Source organism: Aegilops tauschii, chromosome 1, assembly GCF_002575655.3.
Source record: "Aegilops tauschii subsp. strangulata cultivar AL8/78 chromosome 1, Aet v6.0, whole genome shotgun sequence".
In the NCBI taxonomy this organism is placed as follows: domain Eukaryota; kingdom Viridiplantae; phylum Streptophyta; class Magnoliopsida; order Poales; family Poaceae; genus Aegilops; species Aegilops tauschii.
Window position 1 is genome coordinate 490,226,254 of NC_053035.3, and position 24,237 is coordinate 490,250,490.

The 24,237-nt window shown below is 49.1% G+C and overlaps 2 protein-coding genes across 3 annotated transcripts; one reads left to right on the top strand and one right to left on the bottom strand.

Annotated features, from left to right (window-relative positions):
• The first annotated feature begins 3,520 nt into the window (after positions 1–3,520).
• On the top strand, positions 3,521–5,922 carry LOC109764812 (zinc finger CCCH domain-containing protein 39-like). Its single transcript, XM_045229763.1, has 3 exons — positions 3,521–3,676; positions 4,093–4,896; positions 5,016–5,922. The coding sequence occupies exons 2-3, from the start codon at positions 4,123–4,125 to the stop codon at positions 5,376–5,378; spliced, it is 1,137 nt and encodes a 378-aa protein (XP_045085698.1). The 5' UTR covers positions 3,521–3,676; positions 4,093–4,122; the 3' UTR covers positions 5,379–5,922.
• A 2,177-nt stretch (positions 5,923–8,099) lies between these two features.
• LOC109764807 (probable 2-oxoglutarate-dependent dioxygenase AOP1) lies at positions 8,100–11,779 on the bottom strand. 2 transcript variants are annotated; one of them, XR_002233256.4, is made up of 4 exons: positions 10,368–11,779; positions 9,924–10,251; positions 9,466–9,825; positions 8,100–8,268 (listed from the first exon to the last, which is right to left on the bottom strand). XR_002233256.4 is itself a non-coding variant. In XM_020323588.4 (3 exons), exons 1-3 carry the CDS (start codon positions 10,751–10,753, stop codon positions 9,574–9,576), a joined length of 966 nt encoding a protein of 321 aa, XP_020179177.1. In that variant the 5' UTR covers positions 10,754–11,779; the 3' UTR covers positions 9,336–9,573. The 2 variants fall into 2 exon arrangements, 1 of the variants encoding a protein (XP_020179177.1); XM_020323588.4 differs by lacking the exon at positions 8,100–8,268 and having other exon boundaries at positions 9,336–9,825.
• Positions 11,780–24,237: the final 12,458 nt, after the last annotated feature.

Genomic DNA, 24,237 nt, shown 5'->3' on the forward strand with positions numbered 1-24,237 from the left:
TGACGAGGCTACCACAGGCACAATGTCACCTCTTGCTGCAGTGCGTCATTATCTCTCCACTAACAGTGCAAAAAGCACCTTCCTGCGTAATTCTGGGTTGGTTGTCAAGGTAACCTCGTCCAAATCGCCTACTGAACAAAATCTTCCTGCTAGACAGAGTGATCTATCTGTGCTCCAGACACAAGTCCCATCCCTAATGGACGTCGTTTTGGAAACAAGAATAGTGGTTGACAAATGTCGTCAAGATATGAATGGTTTTGAAACCAAACTATCAGACATTCGCTTCGTTATTCAAGAGCAATGGCGGAAAAAAGGTGAAGATCGTGCTGCTCCATCAGATTCTACAGCCTGAAACATTAGCACTCAGGTCAAATGATCTGTGCTTCTATACATCTGATGGTGCTTTTATCTGCAAGGACTGTAAACTTTATGTCAACAGGCCTTTTGTTGTGATACAGCATTTATGCTGCTGCCAAAGGTTGCAATAATTACGACGCTATTTTTGTATAGTGTAGATTTATCTTAGTAATGTATTCGGCTGAAAGCTTCGTAGGAGCCCAACATGCCAACATTCGTCGGGCCCATTCCAATTGGGCTAAAAATGTTTATGGGCCGAAATTTGCATGTAGCCCACTAAAAATATCTGGGCCTAAATCAGCATAAGATTTCATATTTATCTGGTAGGCCTGTGCCCATAGTGGGCCTTTAACAGGCCTAAACATAATTTGGGCCCTCAGTAACAATAGGCCATTTACAGGTGTAAATATCTCGAGCCCATAAAAACATGGGCCTTTAAAAGACCGAAAGTGAGATTGGCCCATTTACGATGCGGATCTTTCACAGGCCGAAATTCGGACGGGCCGTAAATGCGCCGACCTAATACACGGGCTTTTAACAGGCAGGAAGTTCGGTCGGGCTAGATTATCGTCATTTTTATATGGGCCGTTAATGGGCCCGATGTGACGTTGGGCCACATATGGCCCATGGATTCCGTCCGACGTTAACAGGCTGAAAATCACAACAGGCCGAAAGTGGCCCAAATCTATGGCGGGCCGCTAACAGGTCGAATGTCAGACATGGCCGAATATGACCCAAATCCTTCACGGTCGTTTATGGGCCGAAAGTTTCAATGGCCTGTAAATGGGCCCAAATGAAGGAGGACCTTTAACAGGCCGAAAATACACCGGTCCGTAATTCGGCCCATATACTTAGTGGACTGTTAACGGGCCAGAAGTGATCATGGGCCGCGATGATGACAAGTTTAGGACATGCCGTTGACGGGCCGATTTGACACTAGCCGTACGGGCCTTAACTGAGAATGTTGGGCCTTTATCTGGGCCAGCCCATTATGGTCCGCAAAATCTCGCGGACCTTTAGCTGGGCCGGCCCATTATGGCCCACAAAATCTCGTGGACCTTTAGCTGGGCCGACCCATTATGATACAAAAAATCTCGTGGGCCTTTTGCTGGGCTGGCCCATTATGGACCGCAAAATCTTGTGGGCCTTTAGTTGGGCCGGCCCATTTAAACTTTATGGGCCACTTTTGGGCCGGTCCACGTGTCAGCATATCATAGGCGCATCTCGCCCATTGGATGAGTGACACCTGTGCCAACGCGGAGCTGACACGTGTTTCCGTCAGCCAATCAGAATTTTACACGTGGAAAATCCCCATTGGTCCTGGCTGTTAACGGGTTATCGGATCCAAAACCTGGCCCGATAGCTTAACGGTGTTCCGTTACGGTGGATGCCATGTGTCGGTCACCCTTGACGAAAGCACTTCTGTGACGCGCGATTTATCGTCATGGAAGTGGACACTTCCGTGATGATAATTTTGGTAATGTCATGGAACACTTCTATGACAGCACAGGTATGACTATCTTGATTCTGTCATAAATTTGTCATGGATGTACATGCATGACAGAAAACGTGACCTACTGTGACAAACACGTATCATCACGGAAGTGTCTTTCTTTTGTAGTGTACCCGCCCTCCTGATCAAACACTAGCCACCCCGCGCCACTTCCCTCCATCCCCAAGCTCCTGTCTTGCAAATTTCGGCCGTCTACGGCATGTCGGGCAAGGGATCCGACTCTTAGATCTCCCGACCCATCGACTGGGACCTTGTCCTTGCGAGGCCGAGGAGTAGATGGTCGTCTGCATGACTCTGCACCGCTCCAAGGAGGGTGCGCATCCAGCGGCAATCCATAGTGTTTGCTCAAATGGCGCTTGGATCCGCCTACGCCGGAGGCTCGAGGCACTCGAACGTGGCATCGCCGGACGCGGTGACCACCGCTTGGCGCCACAACACCGGGATGGAGGCGCGGCCATGGTTTACGATTTCGAAGTGGCAAAAATTTCGCTCACCTTTGAAATGGTCGAAATTTCAAAAACTGTTTCGTACAAACCAACGAAATTTTTGTTTGAATTTAAATAATTTCAAATTTAAAAAGATAGATAAAAGAGCACGTAGCGCAGACCCAACATGATTACATAACTAGCGTGATGGTTTGTCCATAGCCTAACATGCTGTTGGTCGTGGTTCAAATCTCAGCTAGGGCAATTTTTTGCCACAAATGTATATTTGGTGAAAAAATAATTGAAATGTTGGTAAACATGATTCAAACCGTCAACCTACTTATCGGTAGACAATGTTCCTACCGCTGCGCTACTATAACATATGTTAATTCTTCCCGATCCATGTACGTTTTTACATAGAAATTCAAACCCATCGAAATTTCTTCAACGAAAGGCAAAAATTTCGCCCATCCTCGAAAATGTCGAAATTTCGAGAAATTTCGACGAAATTTTAAACCATGGGCGTGACCCATCTGGTGGTGCAGCATTCTCGTATGGCGTTACGGGGTGGACGCGAGTTGTGTCCGCCATGCGAGGCAAAGGGTGAGGGAGGCCGTGGCAGCCCTCGCGGCCGAGGTCGTGTAGGTGGACTTGCACGCCGCCTTGGATGAGGCCCGCCTATCCACGCCTAACATCGACCTCACCTCCACCGACGACGTTCGGGACGCGGGCTTCGACGAGAAAGAGTAGGGCATGGGAGATGGTGATGACTTATGTCCCATGTCCTACTCTATCTCGCCGACTACAGAACCTTCACTTTGCGGGTCTCACGGCCGCCGAACAGGGATACAGAGGGAACAACAAGGACGACTGCCGACGAACGAAGATTAGACTAGGCTATACGTCACATGTAATTGTATCGATTTGATATAAAAAAAATTGAATTGATGGATTTGATGATTTGCAATGAGAGATATCTGGTTGTGGAATGGGAATTGAACATTTGAGTGCTGATCGGTTACACTACGCGGATGGGTCCGCGACAGGGTCTGAGGAGCACGTACGGACGTGCAGGGGCAGGGGCACGCCGTGGAACCGTGCTCGCCAAGTCGCGGAGCACGGTCACTCACAGCTGTCCAAGGCGGCAACACGCACCGCACACACTTGAGACTTGACACGGAGACTGCCGGGCGGGCCCCACCGGATCTTCTCGACCCTGGCGCCGCGTGCCGCGCCGTGGCCAGTGACGTCCTCCACCGCCTCTTCTTCTCTCTCTCTCTCTCTCTCCACCCTCCACGCCCAAATCGGCACCAAATCCAGCGCCGCCACATCTCTCCTCCGGCGGCTCGCACGCAGGCGGCGCCCATCGGCCAACTCGCAGGTGCAGTATAATCGATCCTCCCGCACCGCTGCTTGGATCAAATACTCGATCGATCGATCGGCGATTAATTGTTTCAGTTGCGTTGCTCTCTCGGTTGATCAGTGGTCTCCGTCCGTCGTTTTTGGGTGCGCATTGCGAGTGGTGTCTGTGTTCCTTTTTTGTTCGCCGCCATGGATCGGGCGCTTCGTTGCGTTTGTTGCTGTCGATGCGTCTGAGATCAACTTCTGATCCTGCGCTTTGGTTCCGATTGTGATCGAGTTCTTCCGATTGATTTCTCAAACCACGGGTGCAATGCAGCGATCGTGGGCGGTTACGGATGCTAGCAGCAGTTCGTGTGCTGCAGTAGCGATTTATTTATTTATGGGATTTTCGTCGAATATACTTGTGACATTCCGATCCATGTGGCTTCGCTGCAGGTGCAGGGACCCGCCGCCGCCGCCGCCGCAATGCAGGAAGCTCCGCTCCACCCGGCCCACCCCGTGCCCTTCGGGCCCAGGCTGCCGGGCTTCCGCGATCGCCGCCTCTGCTCCCCCGCCGGCGACGGGCCCTTCTTCTACGGCGGCTGCATCCCCTTCGTCCCGAGCCCCAGGCCGTCCCCGCTCGGGCGCGGCAGCCCCCCCTTCACCCCGAGCCCCAGGTCCTCGTCGCCCGGCACCCCCTGGTCCTCCTCCGCCTCCTCCTCCTCCGGCTCCCGCGTCGACGCGGCGGCCACGGAGCATGGCCTACGCATGGCCCGCCTCGCGCTGCAGTACCAGGACTTCGCCAACCGCTACCAGCTCTGCCTCTCCCACCTCGCCGACGCCGCGCGCGAGGCCGCCGCCATCCGCCACGACAACTCCGGCCTCCGCCTCGCCAACAACGGCCTCGCCGGCCGCGTCGCCATGCTCGCCGGCAACCAGGCCTCCGCCGTCGCGCTGGCCGACCAGCTCCACCGCCTCCACCTCGGCCAGATGCAGGCGCAGGCAGTGCCTGCTCCCCCGGTGCTGCCCATGCCCATGCCGCGCCTCGCCTCCTCGGTCGAGAAGCTCCGCCCACTCCACCCCGGGCAGATGCAGGCGCAGGTCGTGCCGGCTCCCCGGCTGATGCCCATGGCGCGGCCCGCCTCCCCGGCCGAGAAGCACGCGGCGATGCCCAAGAGCATCTCCATCCGCTCCAACGGCTACCTCAAGATGGACAGGAACGGCAAGCATCGCGTGACGAAGCCGGTGAACGTCGGCTCGGTGAGATCATCGAAACCCAACCCCTGCATTCCTCCGACTCAATCCCGCGGCTCTGTGCCAATCCAGTCCATGCCGCTCACCTGTTCGAGCATTTGCTTGTGTCGATGCAACGCGAGCAGCAGCGCGTGTTCGTGGGCGTGGACGGCGCCAAGGCGGAGGAGCACCAGGGCGGCGGCTGCGGCGGGGAGAAGGGCGGTCAGGTCGCCACGGCTGCCGGCGGGCTGCAGTTCGAGGTGTACAGCCAGGGCATGTTCAAGACGGAGCTGTGCAACAAGTGGGAGGAGACCGGGGCGTGCCCGTACGGCGACCAGTGCCAGTTCGCGCACGGCATCGCAGAGCTCCGCCCGATCATCCGCCACCCACGCTACAAGACCCAGGTCTGCCGCATGGTCATCGGCGGCGCCCTCTGCCCCTACGGCCACCGCTGCCACTTCCGCCACTCCATCACCCCCGCCGACTACATCCCCCTCCTCCACCCCTGATCGCTACACATGGCAGTGCTCCATCGCCGACGGCCACTCACTCTGCTAGCTTCATTCCCTCACTCCTTCCTCCCCCTTCATGAACTATATATATGCCACATTGGAAAACAAACCAAAAACACCAAAATGGGAGACGTAAATAAGGCAAACTTTGATTTAGATGCACAGAAGCAAACGGCACTTGAGTCAAGAGAGTTAGGACATGCAGGCAAAAATGTGAATATTTGAGCTGCTTATTGGTGGGTTACTTTACATTGGGATTGATCTGGGATTCTGGATCACTAGAGAGGTAAATTATGTGTTGGGGGGTTGTTTCTTACATGGTCTGTTATATAAGCCATCGGTTACATTTACATGATCTTTGTTTCTTAGTTAATTTTCAAGAGGAATTTATGGACGTAGCCTTGTCAACAAATCTGTTAGTATTTGAGTACACCATTGGTGTTATTTTGATACTGTCTTGTGGAAGGAAGTTCAGGCTACTTGAGACTTCAGTTATATTGTTTTTCTGGACAATTGGAGAAATGAGTTATATGATTTTAAAGGATGTCAAGCATAGATGCCAATGAAATGATCTGCCTATTGTTTATGTGGGTTGCGTGGGGTTGATCTGGGATTCTGGATCATCGTATCGGTGAATTTATACGGTTACAGTTACATGAACTTGTTCCTTAGGTGTGTTTTGAGAGGAAATTATCAGCGTAGCGATGTAACTAAACCTGAGTACATCATTGGTGTGATTTTGTTACTGTCTTCTGGAAGGAATTTCAGGCTACTTCAGACTTCAGTTGTATTGTTTTTCTAGACAGTTGGAGAAATGAGTTAGGAGTATATGATTTTTGAGGAGCATGTCAAGCATAAATGCCAGTGATATTATTTGCCTATAGTTTCTGTTGCTCTATTTCCTGCTCATCTTTAAGCTTGATATTCCAGTTCCTAAGTGCAGTCTGTCAGTTTAGCACTGCACTGTCTAGGTTTTTAAGGGAGCTGGCGGGCAATTACTTGACTGCTTGAGATCTTGAGCAATGATGGATGTGTGACTTTGTTTCCTCAGAATTGCCACACATACGATGAAATCTTGTCCAATTTTGTACGACGACGCAATGAACCATGAATCTGTGCTAATCAACGGTGGCTATGCTATGTCATATCAAAATCATACATAATGTGCTGGTACGTGAAGCAGTGCTCTTGTTTCCTAGTTGCCTTTCGAGTGTAGATTACTACTGAAGTAGAGCCGTAACTAGACGCGTTACCCGCAGATTTTTAGGAGCATGTCCATATTGTTTGTTTGTAGTCTCTATTGGTCTGCCCTGTCTAGAACTTTAACCTTGATGTAACTGCATTATCGGTGTAGCGATGTACCTAAATCTGTTATATTTCAGTACATCATTGAGGTTGTTAATTGGGTACTGTCTTTATTGGAAGTGCAGTCGACTTCAGATTTCGGTTGTATTGCTTTCCTGAACAATCGGAGAAATGAGTCATATGAATTGTTGATGAACATGTCGAGCATAGATGCCAATGATATGGTTTGTGTATATGCTTCCGTTGCTCTTTTTTTCTCAGGGTCGTTAAGCTTGTTGTTCCAGTTGGGCGGTCTGTCGGACAAGGGCTGGACTGCTTGAGATCTCGTGTTTGTTTCTTGAACAGTGATTAACGACGGATGCTTCACTTTGTTTCCTAGTTGCAGTCTGTCAGCCTAGCACCAAAAATGGCTGCTGGGTGGCTGGGGATTTATCTGCGTTTTAACAATGCGAGACAATGACTTATTAGATCTTGCTGTCTCATAGACATTGAGAAATGCCTGATGGATGGACAAGTGTTACTCTGAATTGCTTTTGCAACCTGGGTCTTTGTGGAGCGCAGCAGCTCTGCTTTGGTTCTGATCCGTGCAAGTGCAAGTAGTGAATGATCAAACTGGTAAACATTTTGAGACGGTGTAGTTTTGTATTTTTCAATGATCTTCTTGGTAGTTCGGCGGAAGCAGTCGCACTGTTCCTATCCTTCTCGTATGGTTGTAGTCCTATGCGCATGTACTGTTTTCCTTATCGTATGAATACAAAGTTGCGTATGCCTTTGGGGGTCGATCTGGGATTCTGGATGATTGGATAGGTGAAATTATATTTTGGGTGGCATTATTTGTTACATAGCCATTGGTTTCTTAGCTGCCTCTTGAGAGGGAATTGTTGCTTTAACTTGTTTTTTTTTCTTCAAAAAGGAGGGTTAACATCCGGCCTCTGCATTAGACTATACACACATCGAACAATTATTGCTCTTACTGAATATGTTATGTGCATATATCATTGATGTTATTTGGGTACTGCCTTCTGGAAGTGCATACAGGTGACTTCGGACTTCAGTTGTACGTACTGTTTTCATTCTGGAAGATTGAACAAATGAGTTGCAGTTTCCGAGGAAGCTAGATGCCATATTGTTATTTCGTTTCTACTAGTTTTAATCTCCCAGCTGCAGTCTGTCGGTCTTGCATCGCAATGGCTGGTTATTTAGCTTACCTGGGTTTACAACACAAGGAAGCTGCCGGACGGAGAATGACTTAATGTTGTATCTAGTGTTGTTTCATGAGCAGAGACTGATGATGGATGTTGCGAGTGTTCATTGCGTTGCTTCTGCGCCCTACGTACGTATCAGATCAAGAGTCTGTTTGCCGACTGACCGACGCGGCAGCGCCTCTTGTTTTGCTTTCTCTGGTTGAGCGTAGTCTGAATTCGCCATGGCGGCAAGTTTTGGGTGGGCTATACAACACTGAACTGCACTGGGTATGAACATTCAAGTTGTGCACGGACAACATTTCCAGTGTCCAATTCCAGCAACCTCGTACCAAGAACACAGCCACACCACCAGACTCAATTACATGGAGAACTCATCCCTGCAGCAAAATTTACCACACTTGTGTTAAGATCTGCGCACCTTCACAACTTAAGATCAGCATCAACAACTTGCAAGCTTCAGGCTCTAATGGAGAAAATGAGCAAGAATCAGCAAATCCAGTAGAAGATGAATCAAGAACAAGTTGCCAGGAGAAGAAACCTCGTCTTGTTAGTGTTTGAGCATGCGTACATCAGATGGCTACAAATGACGCTTCATCGAACACAAGCACAATTAGAGCGAGGTGAGAAGCAAGTGGATCATCTTGGCATGGGGTTGCTTACTAGTACCACTGGGCCAGGGGAAAATATCAGGTGCTGCGGTGCTCCAGGAGCCTTTCAACCGTTGATCAAAGATCCAAAGGTCACCTAAGGATGCGCTAGATCTGGGTATAATAACGGACTTCTGGGGGTGTTTTTGGCAAATACAGTATGTGTGAACTCTCTCGTCCAACGGTGCTCCCGTAGAACCGTAGCACTAGATTTCTTCCCCACTGGCCAGTGCTTAGCAATGTCTATGGTGTGGACAATAGGGAAATATACTTGTGTTTCTGGTTGTATATGCATCCTATATGTAGATTTTTTAAAATATTTTAATAAAAAGTAAAAATAGGTAAGAACTATTTTGACAAAACACTTGACTTACTTTTGCACTAGTATATAAATTTTCACAAAAAAAAAGTTGACCTCACAGCAAAAAAGACAAAATTTATTTGCTATTATAGGTCATTATTCACGCTATTTAAGCCAAAATTTTGTCTTTTTCAAAAAGAAGTCAAAGGGAGATTTATTTTTTGTGGATTTTTTCTCACGAGTACAATAGAAGATCAAGTTTATTTCAAAAATATTTTCAGGAATTGTTGACTTTTTGTTGAATTACTAATTTTTTTTCCATATAGGTTGTAGATGTCCCCATAGACCACAAATCCGCCTCCGTGGACAATAGCCCACTTTAGGTTTGGACGGTGGTCTGTTGCATCTTTTCATGGAGTGCATTGTAATTTTTTTCCCACGTAGGAATATATTCGAGTGCATTGTAAATTTGTTTTGTGTTTTAGGCACCCACACATTTTAGTCAACTGTTCTGCATTTGCTACAAGTAAAAACAGCAGTAAAAGAAAAACAATCCGAAAACATCGAGAAGAATATAGTAAAATGTGGGAACAGAGTAAGAAAAATGCTACTACTAATAAGCATACCAAAACACGAATTGCAGATCAAGATTTTTATTTCCGCGGTGGACTTGGGCCAGACTCGATGGTGTAGCTGCCCAGGCCGTCCCCCCACTCCTACTCTCCTGCATGCACCTACACTCCGCAGTAGGCCTTGAGCTTGTCCTCATGGCGAGCACCCTCCTCGGAGACGCAGAAGCGAACGAACTCGTCGTAGTCGTAGTCCCTGAAGCGGCGAGGGTGGCCGCCGGCCTCGTCCACGAGCTCGTCGGGCGCCCGGATCGTCGGCCCGCCGGGGACGGAGAAGAGGATGGCCGAGTACCTCGTCGCGTCCCCGCCCACGCTTATCCGGTGGAACGGCGCGTGCACACGGTCGTTGGACCACGCCTGCAAAGCATACATGCGCAATCCAAGCTCGGAGGTTAGTCGATCTGTGCTACCGTGCTAGTATGATAGATGGAGTGGAGCGAACATTGTGAACGTACCCGGAGAGCGTTGCCGGCCATGACGACGAGCGACGCCGGCGACGGCCGGACGAGGACCCACCGGCCGTCCCTGGCCTGCATCTCCAGCCCCTCGACCTCGTGCTGGCACACGACGCTCAGCCAGTTGGTGTCCTGGTGAGACCGGAACCGCACCTCCGTCGCCCTCTCGTCGGCGGTGGGCGCCCCGTACTCCGACATCCGGAAAAGGTGCCAGAGCGCGCTCTGGGCCTCGGCCTCGTCGACTGCCACCCCGAGCCCCTCCCTGACCATCCGCCGCACCGCCCACTCCAGCTCCGCCATCCGCGCCGCCGCGCCGTGCACGATCTCGCTGCCGTTGGCGCGCCAGAGCAAGAGTCAGATTAACCAATCGATCTGGCCGACTGGCCGTGGCCGGCGAACCTTTAAACTAACTAGTTGACGCCGCCGGGGGTGACATGCACGTACCAGAAGGCGGCGTTGTCGGCGGCGGGAAACATGAGGTCGGCAAAAGCCTGGACGGCGCCCGGCTCGGGCCCGTCGACGACGGCGAGGCTCTCGTAGGCGTGGAGGCCCGGGAGGCCCCCGAGGTAGCCGTGCAAGGGCTTGCTGGGCCCGTAGTGGTTGCGGCGCTTGGCGTCGGCGGGCAGCGCGAAGAGCGGGCGGACGGCGCCGTCGAAGAGCGCGGCGCGCTGCGCCGGGGCGAGCGCCGGGTAGTGCGCGTCGAAGCAGCCGAAGGTGGCCAGCGCGTCCATCACCTCCGCGCGCACCGCGTCCCACCGCCCTGTCCCCGGCGCCGACGTGTCCACGCCGGAGAAGTCGATCCTCGGCAGCTCCCCCGCCTCCGTGCCCATCGTGCTCCTCGCCGCCTCTCGTCGATCTCAGCTGGGCAGCTCGGCTGAGAGTCTGACTGACTGCGATGGGGTTGGTGACGATGGATCGAGTGGAGCTCAACGCACGTCGCCGCCACAGTTGACTCCTTGTGCATATGAAAATGGAAAGATTCCATCTCCCCGGAAAAAGAATAATAATAAGAGAAAGATGTATGGACCAATCATTTGCATTTTTGTACTGATTATAAATCTCAAAAATCGGTGACCACATTTGTAGCGATGCTAACATTATTTGACTAGACCACCAGAGGATAGCATAAACAAAAATTATGTTGCTATATCTCATAGGCACTTCCGTACAAGAATTGGAGTTGCTGCCAAGGAAATTCGCAGCCACCTTGAATTGTTGTACTGTGAGAGAGAAGCGACTGATCACAGGGCTCCATTATATTTCGGAACACACAAGTTCAAGTGCCGGGAGAAGGGAAATGGTTCAAGTATTAAATGTGAAAAAAGTGTCTAATAATCAATTTGAAAGAGGTAAGGCAATGTGGACGTGCATTAGGTGGAAATCTTCAAAGTCCATAGTGCACCGCGAACCAGTCTGTGCTTGGATGGTTAGGAGGACAGTGGTATTCCCAGGCCACCAGAGTTCAAATCCTGGTGCTCGCATATTTATGCTGGATTTATTTTAGAATTTTCGGCGATGTGCGTTCAGTGAGATAACATGCCGACTAAGTCGCTCGAAGGTGCTCATAGGGCTAGAGTGTGCGTATGTGCGTTTATAGGAGAGAGTGTATGCATATTTATATGAGCCCTTGCGTTTGTATTGTGTTAAAAAGAAAGCCCATGGTGCACCCATTGTACTATGTAGGTTTGGTAAATCTTAGTTTGGTGAATTATACAAATTCGTTTTGCTCATCTTTTAGGTGGTTTGTAGTCGTTGTGGTTGTGTATCGGTGCATGGCATTCATGTATCTTGCCTTGGGTGTGTGGTGTGCGTTTGTATCGGATGCTTTGTTGTTGTGGTTCGTGCTTTATAATATAAAGCGGGGGAAACCTTTTCCGTAAATTGGTACTATGTACTAAACAATGCATTAATTTAATAGTCAAGTTTCTTTTTGCTACAGAAGTCAAAGATGAAACAAAAGACAACAAAAATTAAAAGGATAAATTCCTTTTTTCAAGCCAATTTCTTCGACTTCAACCTTCAACATTACTGGCGTCGAAATTGTAAATCCATACGAGGAGCAACCTATTGCAAATAACAATACTTATCATCAAGAGGTTGTAGCATTGGGAGAAGTTGCGGAACAAAGTAGAATTGGAAGCACAACTTATAAAAGGGACCCTGTAAGTGCCAACAAATTTGTGAACTCCCTCCTGAAAAAAAAGAAGCACGAAAATCTTGTATCTGAAGGGTACTTATCAACCATGCATGAGAGGATATCCATACAAGATCATTTTATATTTTGGAGAGCAATTGTACAAACATCTACGAGAGGGTATTATGGTTGCAGAAGCAAGACTAAACCTTTAAGGTTTTTTTGCGAAAAGGATCAAATCTATTATAAAGTTTACCGAAAGTACAAAACATCTCAAATATAATAAAAATTACATCGAGATTCTGAGACCACCGAATGACCTCTATTGCCGTCAGAATGAGCAGCCAACGCGCCACTGTTGCTGCTCCCATACCGGAGCCGGCGTGACCTTTGTCGATGACAGGCGGAAAGTCTTCATGTACGTGCCCTAAGGACCAGCGCCCTGAAACCGCAGTCGTCACTGTTGAACCCTTGCATAAATCTGAAGCACATGCCACCAAATCTCCTCACATGATAAGAAATCCTAACCTTACCGTCCCAAGGAGATAACGGGAATCTACGCTGGAGCTTCGTCGACTACGTCCAGATGGACGAATTCGAGGAGGACCGGAGCCCGGAATACAAACTCGAAGAAGAAGCACTGCCATCCGCTCGAGCACCACACCCGTGAAGACTAAAAAACACTAATCTAAACTACTAACCAGAGTGAAGGCACCGGGAACCCCTCCCAGCCGCCGTCTCTCGGAGTGGCAGGCAGAGAAGGGGCAAATCCACGGGCTCGTCGGTGAAGTATGGAGATGAGAGTTTGCCCTAGCTGCCTAGGGTTAGGGAGGAAAACGAAAGGAAGTCCGTGACAAAAGCTTTAAGTGACAATTGATTCAGTCAAGTAAGCAAGATTTTCCTATTTTAAGAATGACAACATGATATAATGAACTTTAGTAAAGAAGTAGCAATTTCTTTTCTTGGTGATTTCACGAGGTGGTTAACATTTCAAGCTTGTGCTTACAGAGGTTATTGGCTTACTCCCTCCGTTCCTATATATAAAAGTCTTTTTAAAGATTCCATTATAGACTACATACGAAGCAAAATGAGTGAATCTACACTCTAATATATGTCTATATATATACAATGTAGTTCGTATTAAAATCTCTAAAAGGACTCATATTTAGGAATGGAGGGAGTATTAATTTTCTTGACCTGCTGAAGTTGTTGCCTTATTATAGCAAATATATGACGTTGGCTTGGAAAATGCACCAAAAATGCGAACTATACATACTATAGCGTGCAACAAAAAAATTCTGAAGTTACTTTCTCGAAGAGTTTAGACACAAATTATAGAAGAAAAATGGTAATAATGAGTTATGTTATGTACAATGGTAGACGAAGCACGAGATGAAACTAAATAAGTATAAAATGGCCTTCATTTTTCGTCCCTCTCATGTCCAAGTCCTGGCTCTGCCCTGTTCCGAATAGCTCTATTCCGTCAGTTGAACAGACGACAAGAAGAACTAATTTGGAGATTGGTTAATTCGGCAAAAATTCTTATACGACCGGGTCTTTCCTCCCATCCTGTGAGACCCGACAAGGACGAAGCCACGTGTCACCGCCGATCTCAAAGCATCTCCATCTTGCCCAAAACTATTTCCCACGAAGCCGATCGAGCTTCTAGTTCCAAACTCACATCATATCATTCACGATTTAGATAGTTCTCCAAAGCTAAACCGATTGAAGGCAACTGGTGCTAGTTTTTCTCCATCGTTAAGTCATGCTCCATGAGAGTTACTAGTACGAGTTGAATCGGCGACCTTCGTAGTGATAGATTGACGGCGGCGATGTGGAGTGGGGAGAGACGGTTGGAGAGGGTGGCTCGGCTGGAGAGGAAAGCATCGGCGACGAGGAGTGCGCCCAGGGCGTCGAGCCCCTGAACTAGGCCGCGAGGAAGAAGTTGTGCTCGTCGCCGGTGCGCGCGCAGCTCAACCCATGACCTTGTCCCCAGCTCATCCTCCTTCAATGGCGATTCGGATGCGGCGGTGGAGGTGAGGCTCCGACCGAAGCTCCTCCTGCATCGGCGAAGCATCGCCCAAGATGTGAAATCATGAATAAAAAGATTGCTCGTGCAGTTTTCTGGTGAATAGCTTTGAGGAAGAAGAAGATGTTTTGGGATTGGCGGTGACACGTGGCTTCATCCTGGTTGGGTCTCACGTAAAACTGTTCATGGACAACCCGGCCCGGAGGCCCGAACCTGAAGCCCGACATTCAGGCCGGGCTCGGGCTCCAGTTTCTCGCCCGAAGCCCGGCCCGAAAGCCCGAAATGACTATATATATTATTTTTATTCGAAATATAGGCATAATAAACTAATATAATATCCTGAATATGATTAATTTAATTAAAAAAGGAACTGTTCATGTTCTTCGGGCCAGGCCGGGCCAGGCTCGGGCTTGGGATTTTTTCATCGGGCTTTGCCAAGCCCGGCCCGAACCCGACCCGGCCCGGGGAATGATCAGGTTTAGTCTCACGTGATGGAAGGAAAGACCCTGTTGTGGAGTATAAGATTTTCTTCCGGTTAATTCGGGAGCCGAGGATGCCACCGATACCGATCGGCGCTAAACCTGAAATGTTACTAATTTTTACCGCCTGGACTGTAGAGAGCCGAGGATGCCACCAATCACGAGCATGACACTAGCTTCTAGACGATGAACGACAGATATAGTGTACGTACACGTTAATACTGGCAGCGTGCAGCCACGTGCATGCGTCGACAGTGAAAGATCAACCCATGCGCGCGCAAACGTACAGTTCATTCCATCTGCAAACTCATCGTCACGCTCTGTTGTTTTTTTCGTCAAGCACTCTGGAGGAATCCCAAAGCTTTTCCACGGTGGTTCTGAACGGTGCCATTGGTAAAGTTTACCACGACAGTGACGAGACGACGACTCGCCTCGCCAAATTATACCGTGCGCCCGTTAACTAGCACGAAACAAGTGTGAAATATGGAAGCGTTCCTACTCTCCAAACAGGGAGAGCGGCAGATATTTATTAATGTCTTACGAGAGACGTCTCATGGCGTTACAGATAGAGGGGTCGATAGAACGAACCCAGAGATACATGCGGGATAGGGAGAAGAGATAAGAAGTTAAACAATAAAACAACTCTATCTCTAACTACCTAGCTTGTCATCCAAGATATATAACGCATATGCAATATAAGTATCTGTTATAATGTTTAACACTCCCCCATAATCAAAACCGAACTAGGTTGAGATTACGGCGAAATTCTTCAAAACTCCTGGTCGGTAGTGCCTTTGTGAACCCGTCTGCAAGTTGATCCTTGGATGGAATAAACCGGATCTCTAACTCTTTGTTGGCAACTCTTTTTCTGACAAAATGAAAATCTATCTCGATGTGTTTGGTTTTGGCATGGAAAACTGGATTGGCAGACAAATAAGTTGCTCCAAGATTGTCACACCAAAGAAGTGGAGTTTTAGTTTGCAATATTCCAAGCTCTTTTAAGATGGCTTGAACCCAAATGATCTCAGCGGTAGCATTTGCCAATGCTTTGTACTCAGCTTCAGTACTGGACCTGGACACAGTAGCTTGTTTCTTTGCACACCAAGAAATCAGATTTGGTCCATGAAAGATAGCAAATCCCCCCGTGGATCGACGATCATCCACACACCCAGCCCAATCCGCATCAGAGAAGGCACTGACTCGAGTGGAGGAGGATCGATTTATCATGAGACCCATACTTACTGTATTCTTTACATACTTCAAAATACGTTTTGCTGCTGCCAGTGAGCTGTGGTAGGTGCATGCAGAAATTGACAAACTTTGTTGACTGCAAAGGAGATGTCAGGTCTCGTAAGAGTTAAATACTGGAGTGCACCAACAATACTCCTGTAGCTGGTACTGTCTTCCTGATTCAGGAGTTCTCCTGCTGTCAGGGAGAGAGGTTCTGAGTTAGACAAAGGAGTAGGTGAGGGTTTGCAATCCTGCATGCCAATTCTACTTAAGAGATCAGTAACATATTTTCCTTGTGACAGATGAATGCCATGCTCAGTCTTCTGAACTTCAATACCTAGGAAGTAGTGCAAGTCTTCTAGGTCTTTGAGAGCAAAGTCTGTTCTGAGATCATTTAACAAGGCTGTCACTGCGGCACTAGATGAGCTAGTAACAATAATATCATCGACATAGATGAGAACAAACATGGTAGTATGAAACTTGTTGTAAATAAACAAAGACGTGTCAGACTTGGAAGGAGCAAAACCAAGTGCTTGCAGTTTCATACTCAACCGCGAGTACCATGCTTGAGGGGCTTGCTTGAGTCCATACAGGGCCTTATCAAGCTTGCAGACATGGAACGGTGCATTTTTATCCTCAAAGCCAGGAGGTTGTTTCATGTACACCTCTTCTTCCAGAACACCATGAAAAAACGCATTCTGTACGTCTAGCTGTCTGAGACACCATCCCCTGGAAACAGCAACAGAGAGCACAAGACGAACAGTAGCTGCTTTGACGACAGGACTGAAGGTGTCCTCGTAGTCAATGCCATAGCGTTGTTTAAAACCCTTTGCAACTAGGCGAGCTTTGTAGCGATCAATGGAACCATCAGATTTCCTCTTAATTCTGTAAACCCATTTGCAGTCAATGAGATTTGTACCTTCTCGACGAGGGACGAGATGCCATGTCTTGTTACGGTGCAAAGCAGAGATTTCTTCCTCCATTGCATGTTTCCAGCGCGAGTCACCAAGAGCTGCAACTAAAGTCTTAGGCTCGCTAGATTCTCCTGTTAAACATGTGAGACCATATTTGGAAATATTCTTGTAATTAATTCTTGTAGTGACTCCCTTTTGTAACCTGGTGCGTGGTGGCGTAGGGGGTGCTGTAGAAGGTGCAGCCACAGAAGATCCAGGCGACTGGAGCGGAGCAGCCGCAACGGATCCCGAAGGCGATCCGGGAGCGCTGACAGCGCCCGATCCTGAGGGCGCGTCGTGGGCCGCACCGGCCGAGGCGTCAGGCGGATCTGCCTCGGGAAAGAGCGGAGCGTCGTCCGTGCGCGGGTGGTCGGGCTAGACCGCGCGAGTGGAGGGCCCGGGCGTGGAGGACCGCCACGCGAAAGCCTCTGGCTGGTTGGGCCGGCATGCATGCATCGGGTGGGGAAACCCTGGTGGAGGCCCCCCCTCGACCGCGCGGATCCCGCGGCAGCTGGGTGCGCCGCACCTGACGCGCCTGGCACGATCTCCTGGGAGGATCCCGAAGGCGATCACGCTGCAGAGGGCGGCGATCCCGAAGCAGATACGCCAGGGGAACTCGTGCACATAAAATGTTGCACCGTAGCATCAATTTCATCTTGATTTTCTGGTGGATTTGCATCATTTTCTTCGCTGGGACTTCCTGAAACAGTAAACTCACGCACACCATTAGGAGAGTTAGACAAATATTGATCATTGCAATTATTTTCTTCCCCACTAGCTGCGCCGAAGAGATGTGAGGGCAAGAGAAGAATTTATTTTCTAAGGAGAGCTCCGACATTAGGATGAAGAGTGGAGAAAGGAAATTGAGTCTCATCAAAAACCACATCACGGGAGATATACACTCGTCCGGTGGAGACATCTAAACATTTGACTCCTTGTGTTGTGCACTGTAGCCAAGGAAAACACATTGTTTTGACCGGAACATAAGTTTCCGATTGTTATAGGGACGAAGGTTGGGCCAACAAGCACACCCAAACACACGAAGTGGTGCATAGTCAGGTTTGACATGCAAAAGACGTTCGGTAGGAGTTTCATTCTTGATAACACGACTAGGCAGAATATTGATAAGGTGTACAACGGTGAGAAAAGCTTCGTCCCAAAATTTCAGTGGCATAGATGCGGCAGCAAGTAATGCGAGGCCTACTTCAACAATGTGTCTGTGTTTGCGTTCAGCAGACCCATTTTGCTGATGAGCGTGAGGACATGAAACATGATTAGATATTCCCAATTTCTGAAAAAACGAGTTGAGTTTCTCATATTCACCGCCCCAGTCAGACTTGACGGCGATGATTTTGCTATCAAACTTTCTTTCAACAAGTGCTTCAAAGTTGTGGAAAACTTGAAATACATCGGATCGGATCTTTTCTTGAGAAGATAAATCCACGTATACTTGCTAAAGTCATCAATGAAGCTAACATAATATGCATGTTTACCAACAGAGATAGGAGCAGGGCCCCACACATAAAAAAAATGAGTTGTAATGGTTTGGTAGAAACACTAGTTGAGACAGGATATGGTAACTGATGACTTTTGGCTCTTTGGCACGAATCACAAATTGTTTCAGAATTATGCTCTCCAACAACTGGGAGTTTATTCTTGCTAAGTACTTGCTTGACAATAGTAAAGGAAGGATGACCTAAACGGGCATGCCATCGCTCTAAGGAGAGTTTAATGGCGGCACAAACTTGTTTATTGAATCTGCTAACTTTGGGAATCAACGGGTAGAGTCCGTCCACGCATTTACCTTGGTAGAGGATTTGCCTCGTGACCTGATCCTTGATCAAGAAAAAGAAGGGGTGAAACTCTAAAAACACATGATTGTCAAGAGCAATGCGATGAACAGATAAGAGATTCTTTGATGAACTAGGGCAGTGATGAATATTATTAAGATGAATATCTCTATGAGGGGAATGAATAATTGAATGACCAATATTGCTTATCTCCATACCTGTTCCATCTGCATTATGAACTTGATCTTGCCCATGGTATCTCTCATGCATTGTGACCTTCTCGAGCTCATGGGTGATGTGATGCGTTGCTCCGGAGTCCACATACCAATTGGTGTCTACACCATAGGATGTGTTGGCTGCTGCAGCAACCTTCTTCTTATCTTCAGCATACCGCCACTTGCATTGCTTTGCTATGTGATTAGTTTTCTTACAAATCTGACACTTGCCTTAATACTCATCATACCCGCGAAAATTATTGTTGTAGTGGTTTTGGCCGCCCCTATTGTTGGTGTAGAAGGGTCGGCCTCCTCCTTGATAATTGTTGTTGGAGTAATGGCCGCCACCGCCACCACCATAGTGGTTGCCGTGGTCGCCATAGTAGCCTCCGCCGCCGCCGCCGCTGTTGTTTGTTGGGGAACGTAGTAATTTCAAAAAAATTCCTACACACACGCAAGATCATGGTGATGCATAGCAACGAGAGGGGAGAGTGTTGTCCACGTACCCTCGTAGACCGACAGCGGAAGCGTTATCACAACGCGGTTGATGTAGTCGTACGTCTTCACGATCCGACCGATCAAGTACCGAACGCACGGCACCTCCGAGTTCTACACACGTTCAGCTCGATGACGTCCCTCGAACTCCGATCCAGCCGAGTGTTGAGGGAGAGTTTCGTCAGCACGACGGCGTGGTGACGATGATGATGTTCCACCGACGCAGGGCTTCGCCTAAGCTCCGCAACGGTATTATCGAGGTGTAATATGATGGAGGGGGGCACCGCACACGGCTAAGAGATCTCAAGGATCAATTGTTGTGTCTATGGGGTGCCCCCCTGCCCCCGTATATAAAGGATGGAGGAGGGGAGGCCGGCCAGCTCCTGGGGCGCGCCAGAAGGTTGGAGTCCTACTAGGACTCCCTAGTCCTAGTAGGATTCCTCCTCCCACATGGAATAGGAAAAGGGGAAGGGAAAAAGAGAAGGAAGGAAGGAGGCGCCCCCCTTCCTAGTCCAATTCGGACCAGACCAAGGGGAGGGGCGCAGCCACCTTTTGAGGCCTTTCTCTCCTTTCCCGTATGGCCCATTAAGGCCCAATACGAATTCCCGTAACTCTCTGGTACTCCGAAAAATACCTGAATCACTCGGAACCTTTCCGAAGTCCGAATATAGTCGTCCAATATATCGATTTTTACATCTCGACCATTTCGAGACTCCTCGTCATATCCCCGATCTCATCCGGGACTCCGAACTCTTTCGGTACATCAAAACTCAATAAAACTGTCATCGTAACGTTAAGCGTGCGGACCCTACGGGTTCGAGAACTATGTAGACATGACCGAGACACGTCTCCGGTCAATAACCAATAGCGGGACCTGGATGCCCATATTGGCTCCCACATATTCTACGAAGATCTTTATCTGTCAGACCGCATAACAACATACGTTGTTCCCTTTGTCACCGGTATGTTACTTGCCCGAGATTTGATCGTCGGTATCTCGATACCTAGTTCAATCTCGTTACCGGCAAGTCTCTTTACTCGTTCCGTAATACATCATCCCGCAACTAACTCATTAGTCACAATGCTTGCAAGGCTTATAGTGATGTGCATTACCGAGTGGGCCCAGAGATACCTCTCCGACAATCGGAGTGACAAATCCTAATCTCGAAATACGCCAACCCAACAAGTACCTTTGGAGACACCTGTAGAGCACCTTTATAATCACCCATTTACTTGTGACGTTTGGTAGCACACAAAGTGTTCCTCCGGTAAACGGGAGTTGCATAATCTCATAGTCATAGGAACATGTATAAGTCATGAAGAAAGCAATAGCAACATACTAAACGATCGAGTGCTAAGCTAACGGAATGGGTCAAGTCAATTACGTCATTCTCCTAATGAGGTGATCTCGTTAATCAAATGACAACTCATGTCTATGGCTAGGAAACGTAACCATCTTTGATTAACGAGCTAGTCAAGTAGAGGCATACTAGTGACACACTGTTTGTCTATGTATTCACACATGTATTATGTTTCCGGCTAATACAATTCTAGCATGAATAATAAACATTTATCATGATATAAGGAAATAAATAATACTTTATTATTGCCTCTAGGGCATATTTCCTTCATTGTTGGGGTAGTGGCCGCCGCCACCGTTTCCAGTGCCACGACGAGGACCACCGCTGCTGCCGTTGTTGGGGTAGGGGCCGCCACCGCTGCCGCCGCCGCGATAGCCCTTGGCCGAGCCACCTCCTCGGCCGCGTGATGCGGCGGTTGCTGATGATTTGAAGGCACCAACGCCCGTGCCCTGGAACATCTCGACCCTCTGATCGAAAGTGGCCACCATGCCGAAGAGCTCATCGACTGTGACATCATCAGGACGCACATCAAGTGCAGAGATTATTGGCTGATAGTCCATGTCAAGAGCGGATATGATGTGGGAGACGAGTTCATTCTCTGTGATGGGTTTTCCTGCTGCTGCTAGCTCATCGGCGAGACCGTGCATGTGCCCAAAGTACACAGAGGCGAATTGGGTTCCTTTCTGGGCGGTGGTGAGGGATATGCGGACATGGTTGGCTTTGGATCTGGATTGGGCAGAGAACATATTGGCAAAAGCTGACCATATGGCGGCAGAAGTTTCTAGGGAAGCTACTTGAACTAACACTTCCTTGGAGAGGTTGCGGAGCAGGTAGGCGATGATCTGTTGATCTTGGATCAACCAAGGCGCATAAGCAGGGTTTGAAACAACCTGATCTTTGCCCTCGGAGGTTTTGCTGGTTAGGGTTCTTGGTGGTTCGGCTATGGTTTGGTCGATGTATCCAAAGAGACCGGCCCCCATGATCTGGGAGCGGGCTTGAGCACGCCAGAGTATGTAGTTGGATCGGGTAAGTGGTTCGGAGACATTGTTGTTGAGACCGGAGGAAACGACGGATGAGGATGTCGACATAGTCGAGTTCAAGGAAGGGGATGGCTAGACGAGATGGAAGAAGATGGCTCTGATTACCATGTGAAATATGGAAGCGTTCCTACTCTTCAAACAGAGAGAGCCGCAGGTATTTATTGATGTCTTAGGAGAGATGTCTCGTGACGTTACAGAGAGAGGGATCGATGGAACGAACCCCAGAGATACATGCGGGATAGGAAGAAGAGATAAGAAGTTAAACAATAAAACAACTCTATCTCTAACTACCTAGCTTGTCATCAAGATATATAACGCATATGCAATATACGTATATGTGATAATGTTTAACAACAAGATGTCACTGTTTCTCCTGGACTATACTGACGAATTTCGTACTACCAAATGTCGCCGCAAGCGTAGCAAATCTCCTCAGCTGGGCCGTGCCTTGTGAACGCTTCTGCTAGATGAACGATACGTGCAGTACTCGTGACAAGTTTTAAGTCGCACTCGATTGCGTCGTGTCCTCTTTAAAGCTTCTTCTAGATGAACGTACATACACTACTCGATCGTAACAGTACGCAGACGGTCAGCCAGCCACGTGCATGCGTTGACAGGGAAGGCACGTACGCGCGCGCTCACGTCCGCACGCTCACAGCTTATCCCCCCACCCCATCTGTAAACTGCGGTGCAAATCCTTACTCTGGTCTCTTTTGTCAAACACATGGGAGGAATATCCAACTTTTCCATGCCATACAGAATAAGATTGTTATGAACGCAGCCATGGAAAAGTTTATCCTGACAACGACACCAAGTTGAACTCAGCTCAACTAGGTCGCGCTTAGAGCACCTACAACCAGACTTTGTAAATCCGGCTCCTCAAACATCCGCGGACGTGATCGGGCGCGTCCACGGACAAAGACCGGCCACGACTCAAATTAACCACTTTGCATCCGCCTCTCATATTTCAACCTCTAAATCCATAAAAAGCATGCAAAAGAAATCCTATGTACTACATACTACGCACTACCCTAACTACTTTTCATTGTCGGAGATGTCCATGTCGACGGTGCAGGGCGCCGGCTGGACGGGCGGGTAGGAGGGCTCCGGCTCATCCTCCTCCCGCTCGACCTCATCCATGTAGCCGAGCATCTCCGCCTTCTCCGCAGCATGTTGCGCCTTCATCTCCTGCCGGCGACAGCGTCTGGCCTCCGCAGCCGACTCCGACCCGAGGAAACCAAGGGTGGCCTGCTGCTCCGCCTGCAGATCCGCGTCGCCATCATCCCCCACATCCTCCTCCTCCTCCTTCGGATCCACTGCATCATGAGGTAGCCCCGTGGCGATCCGGGCTTCGCGCCTAGCCTGGATATGCTCAAGGAGCTCGAGTCGGCGCTCCGGCGTTAGAAATGGCTCGCTCCTCACCCGGTGGCGTGGGGGCATGGCTACTAGGCGGACGCGTGGAGTGGAAAGTGGCGGCAGAGGCGGACAGGAGGAGGAAAATTTGGATGGATGGTAGGATTTCGGTGCCGCCGGTCAACTTAAATAGCCGGGCTAGGCACTACGCGGCCCGCCGGAGCTGTGCCACGCGGCGCCACCGGTCCGACAAAGAAGACGAGCTTCGGACCGCCGGGTTTCCGGGCGTTTCCGCGTAGAACTCTGCCATTAGTCCAACGTGGCGGGCGTACCCGGGCGTGCCCGGGCGTTCCCATATCCACCCCAAATTTGGGCCGGATATGAGGGGTGCTGGCCCTCCAGGACATTTGAGGCCTGTTTGAGAAGTCCGTCTGGATAAAAAAATCGTGACCGGCCAGTGATCGGGCGGGCCGTCCAGGCATTTGAGAAGGATTTGGGGCGGCCTGCTGTAGATGCTCTTATGCTAAAGCTTCTAGATGAACAGCACGTGAAATACAGTAGTACCAAGAAGCTGCTTTGAAGTCACACTCAGTTGAGCCCTGCCTTATTTAATGTTTCTAGATGAACAGTATGCATCCACATGCATACGCTGACATGGAAGGGACCACGTGTAAACCGCAGTTCCATCCATGAATACTCTGTTTTACTACCATGCATGCTCTGTTTTTGTCGTCAAAATGGACAAAAATGGCCCTTATCTCAAACTTCAACACAAAATGGCCCCAATCTAAAAATATTTCACGAAATAGCCCCTTCTGCATGACGCCCGGGGCTAGGGTGCCATGCTAGATAGCATGACGCCCCGGCTTAGGGCGTCATGCTATTTGGCATGGCGCCCTACTCCGGGGCGTCATGCTACATGTCGCTACTACGGCGCCTTAGCCCGGGGCGTCATGCTCTTCAGCATGGCGCCCTAGCCGCGGGCGTCATGCAAAAGAGGGACATTTCATAAAATATTTTCTGATTGGAGTCATTTTATGTTGAAGTTTCAGATAAGGGTAAGTTTTGTTCATTTTCACGTTTTTGTCAAACACATGGGAAGAATACCGAGCTTTTCCAGTCAGAAGACACACCATCCTGTTATCTTGTAGACTGTAGTTGGACCATTCGACTTTTCACACAGATAGTTATGAACGCAGCCATGGAGAAGTTTGCCTTGACAATGACACTAAGCA

What these genes read in the sequence shown, in the direction of transcription:
- LOC109764807 (XM_020323588.4), bottom strand. Translation starts at nt 10,753, where the DNA reads ATGGGCACGGAGGCGGGGGAGCTGCCGAGGATCGACTTCTCCGGCGTG. An exon ending in GCCGACAACGCCGCCTTCTG is followed by an intron (nt 10,252 to 10,367) that starts GTACGTGCATGT and finishes CGCCAACGGCAG; the next exon opens with CGAGATCGTGCACGGCGCGG. An exon ending in TGGCCGGCAACGCTCTCCGG is followed by an intron (nt 9,826 to 9,923) that starts GTACGTTCACAA and finishes TATGCTTTGCAG; the next exon opens with GCGTGGTCCAACGACCGTGT.
- LOC109764812 (XM_045229763.1), top strand. Translation starts at nt 4,123, where the DNA reads ATGCAGGAAGCTCCGCTCCACCCGGCCCACCCCGTGCCCTTCGGGCCC. An exon ending in AGCCGGTGAACGTCGGCTCG is followed by an intron (nt 4,897 to 5,015) that starts GTGAGATCATCG and finishes CAACGCGAGCAG; the next exon opens with CAGCGCGTGTTCGTGGGCGT.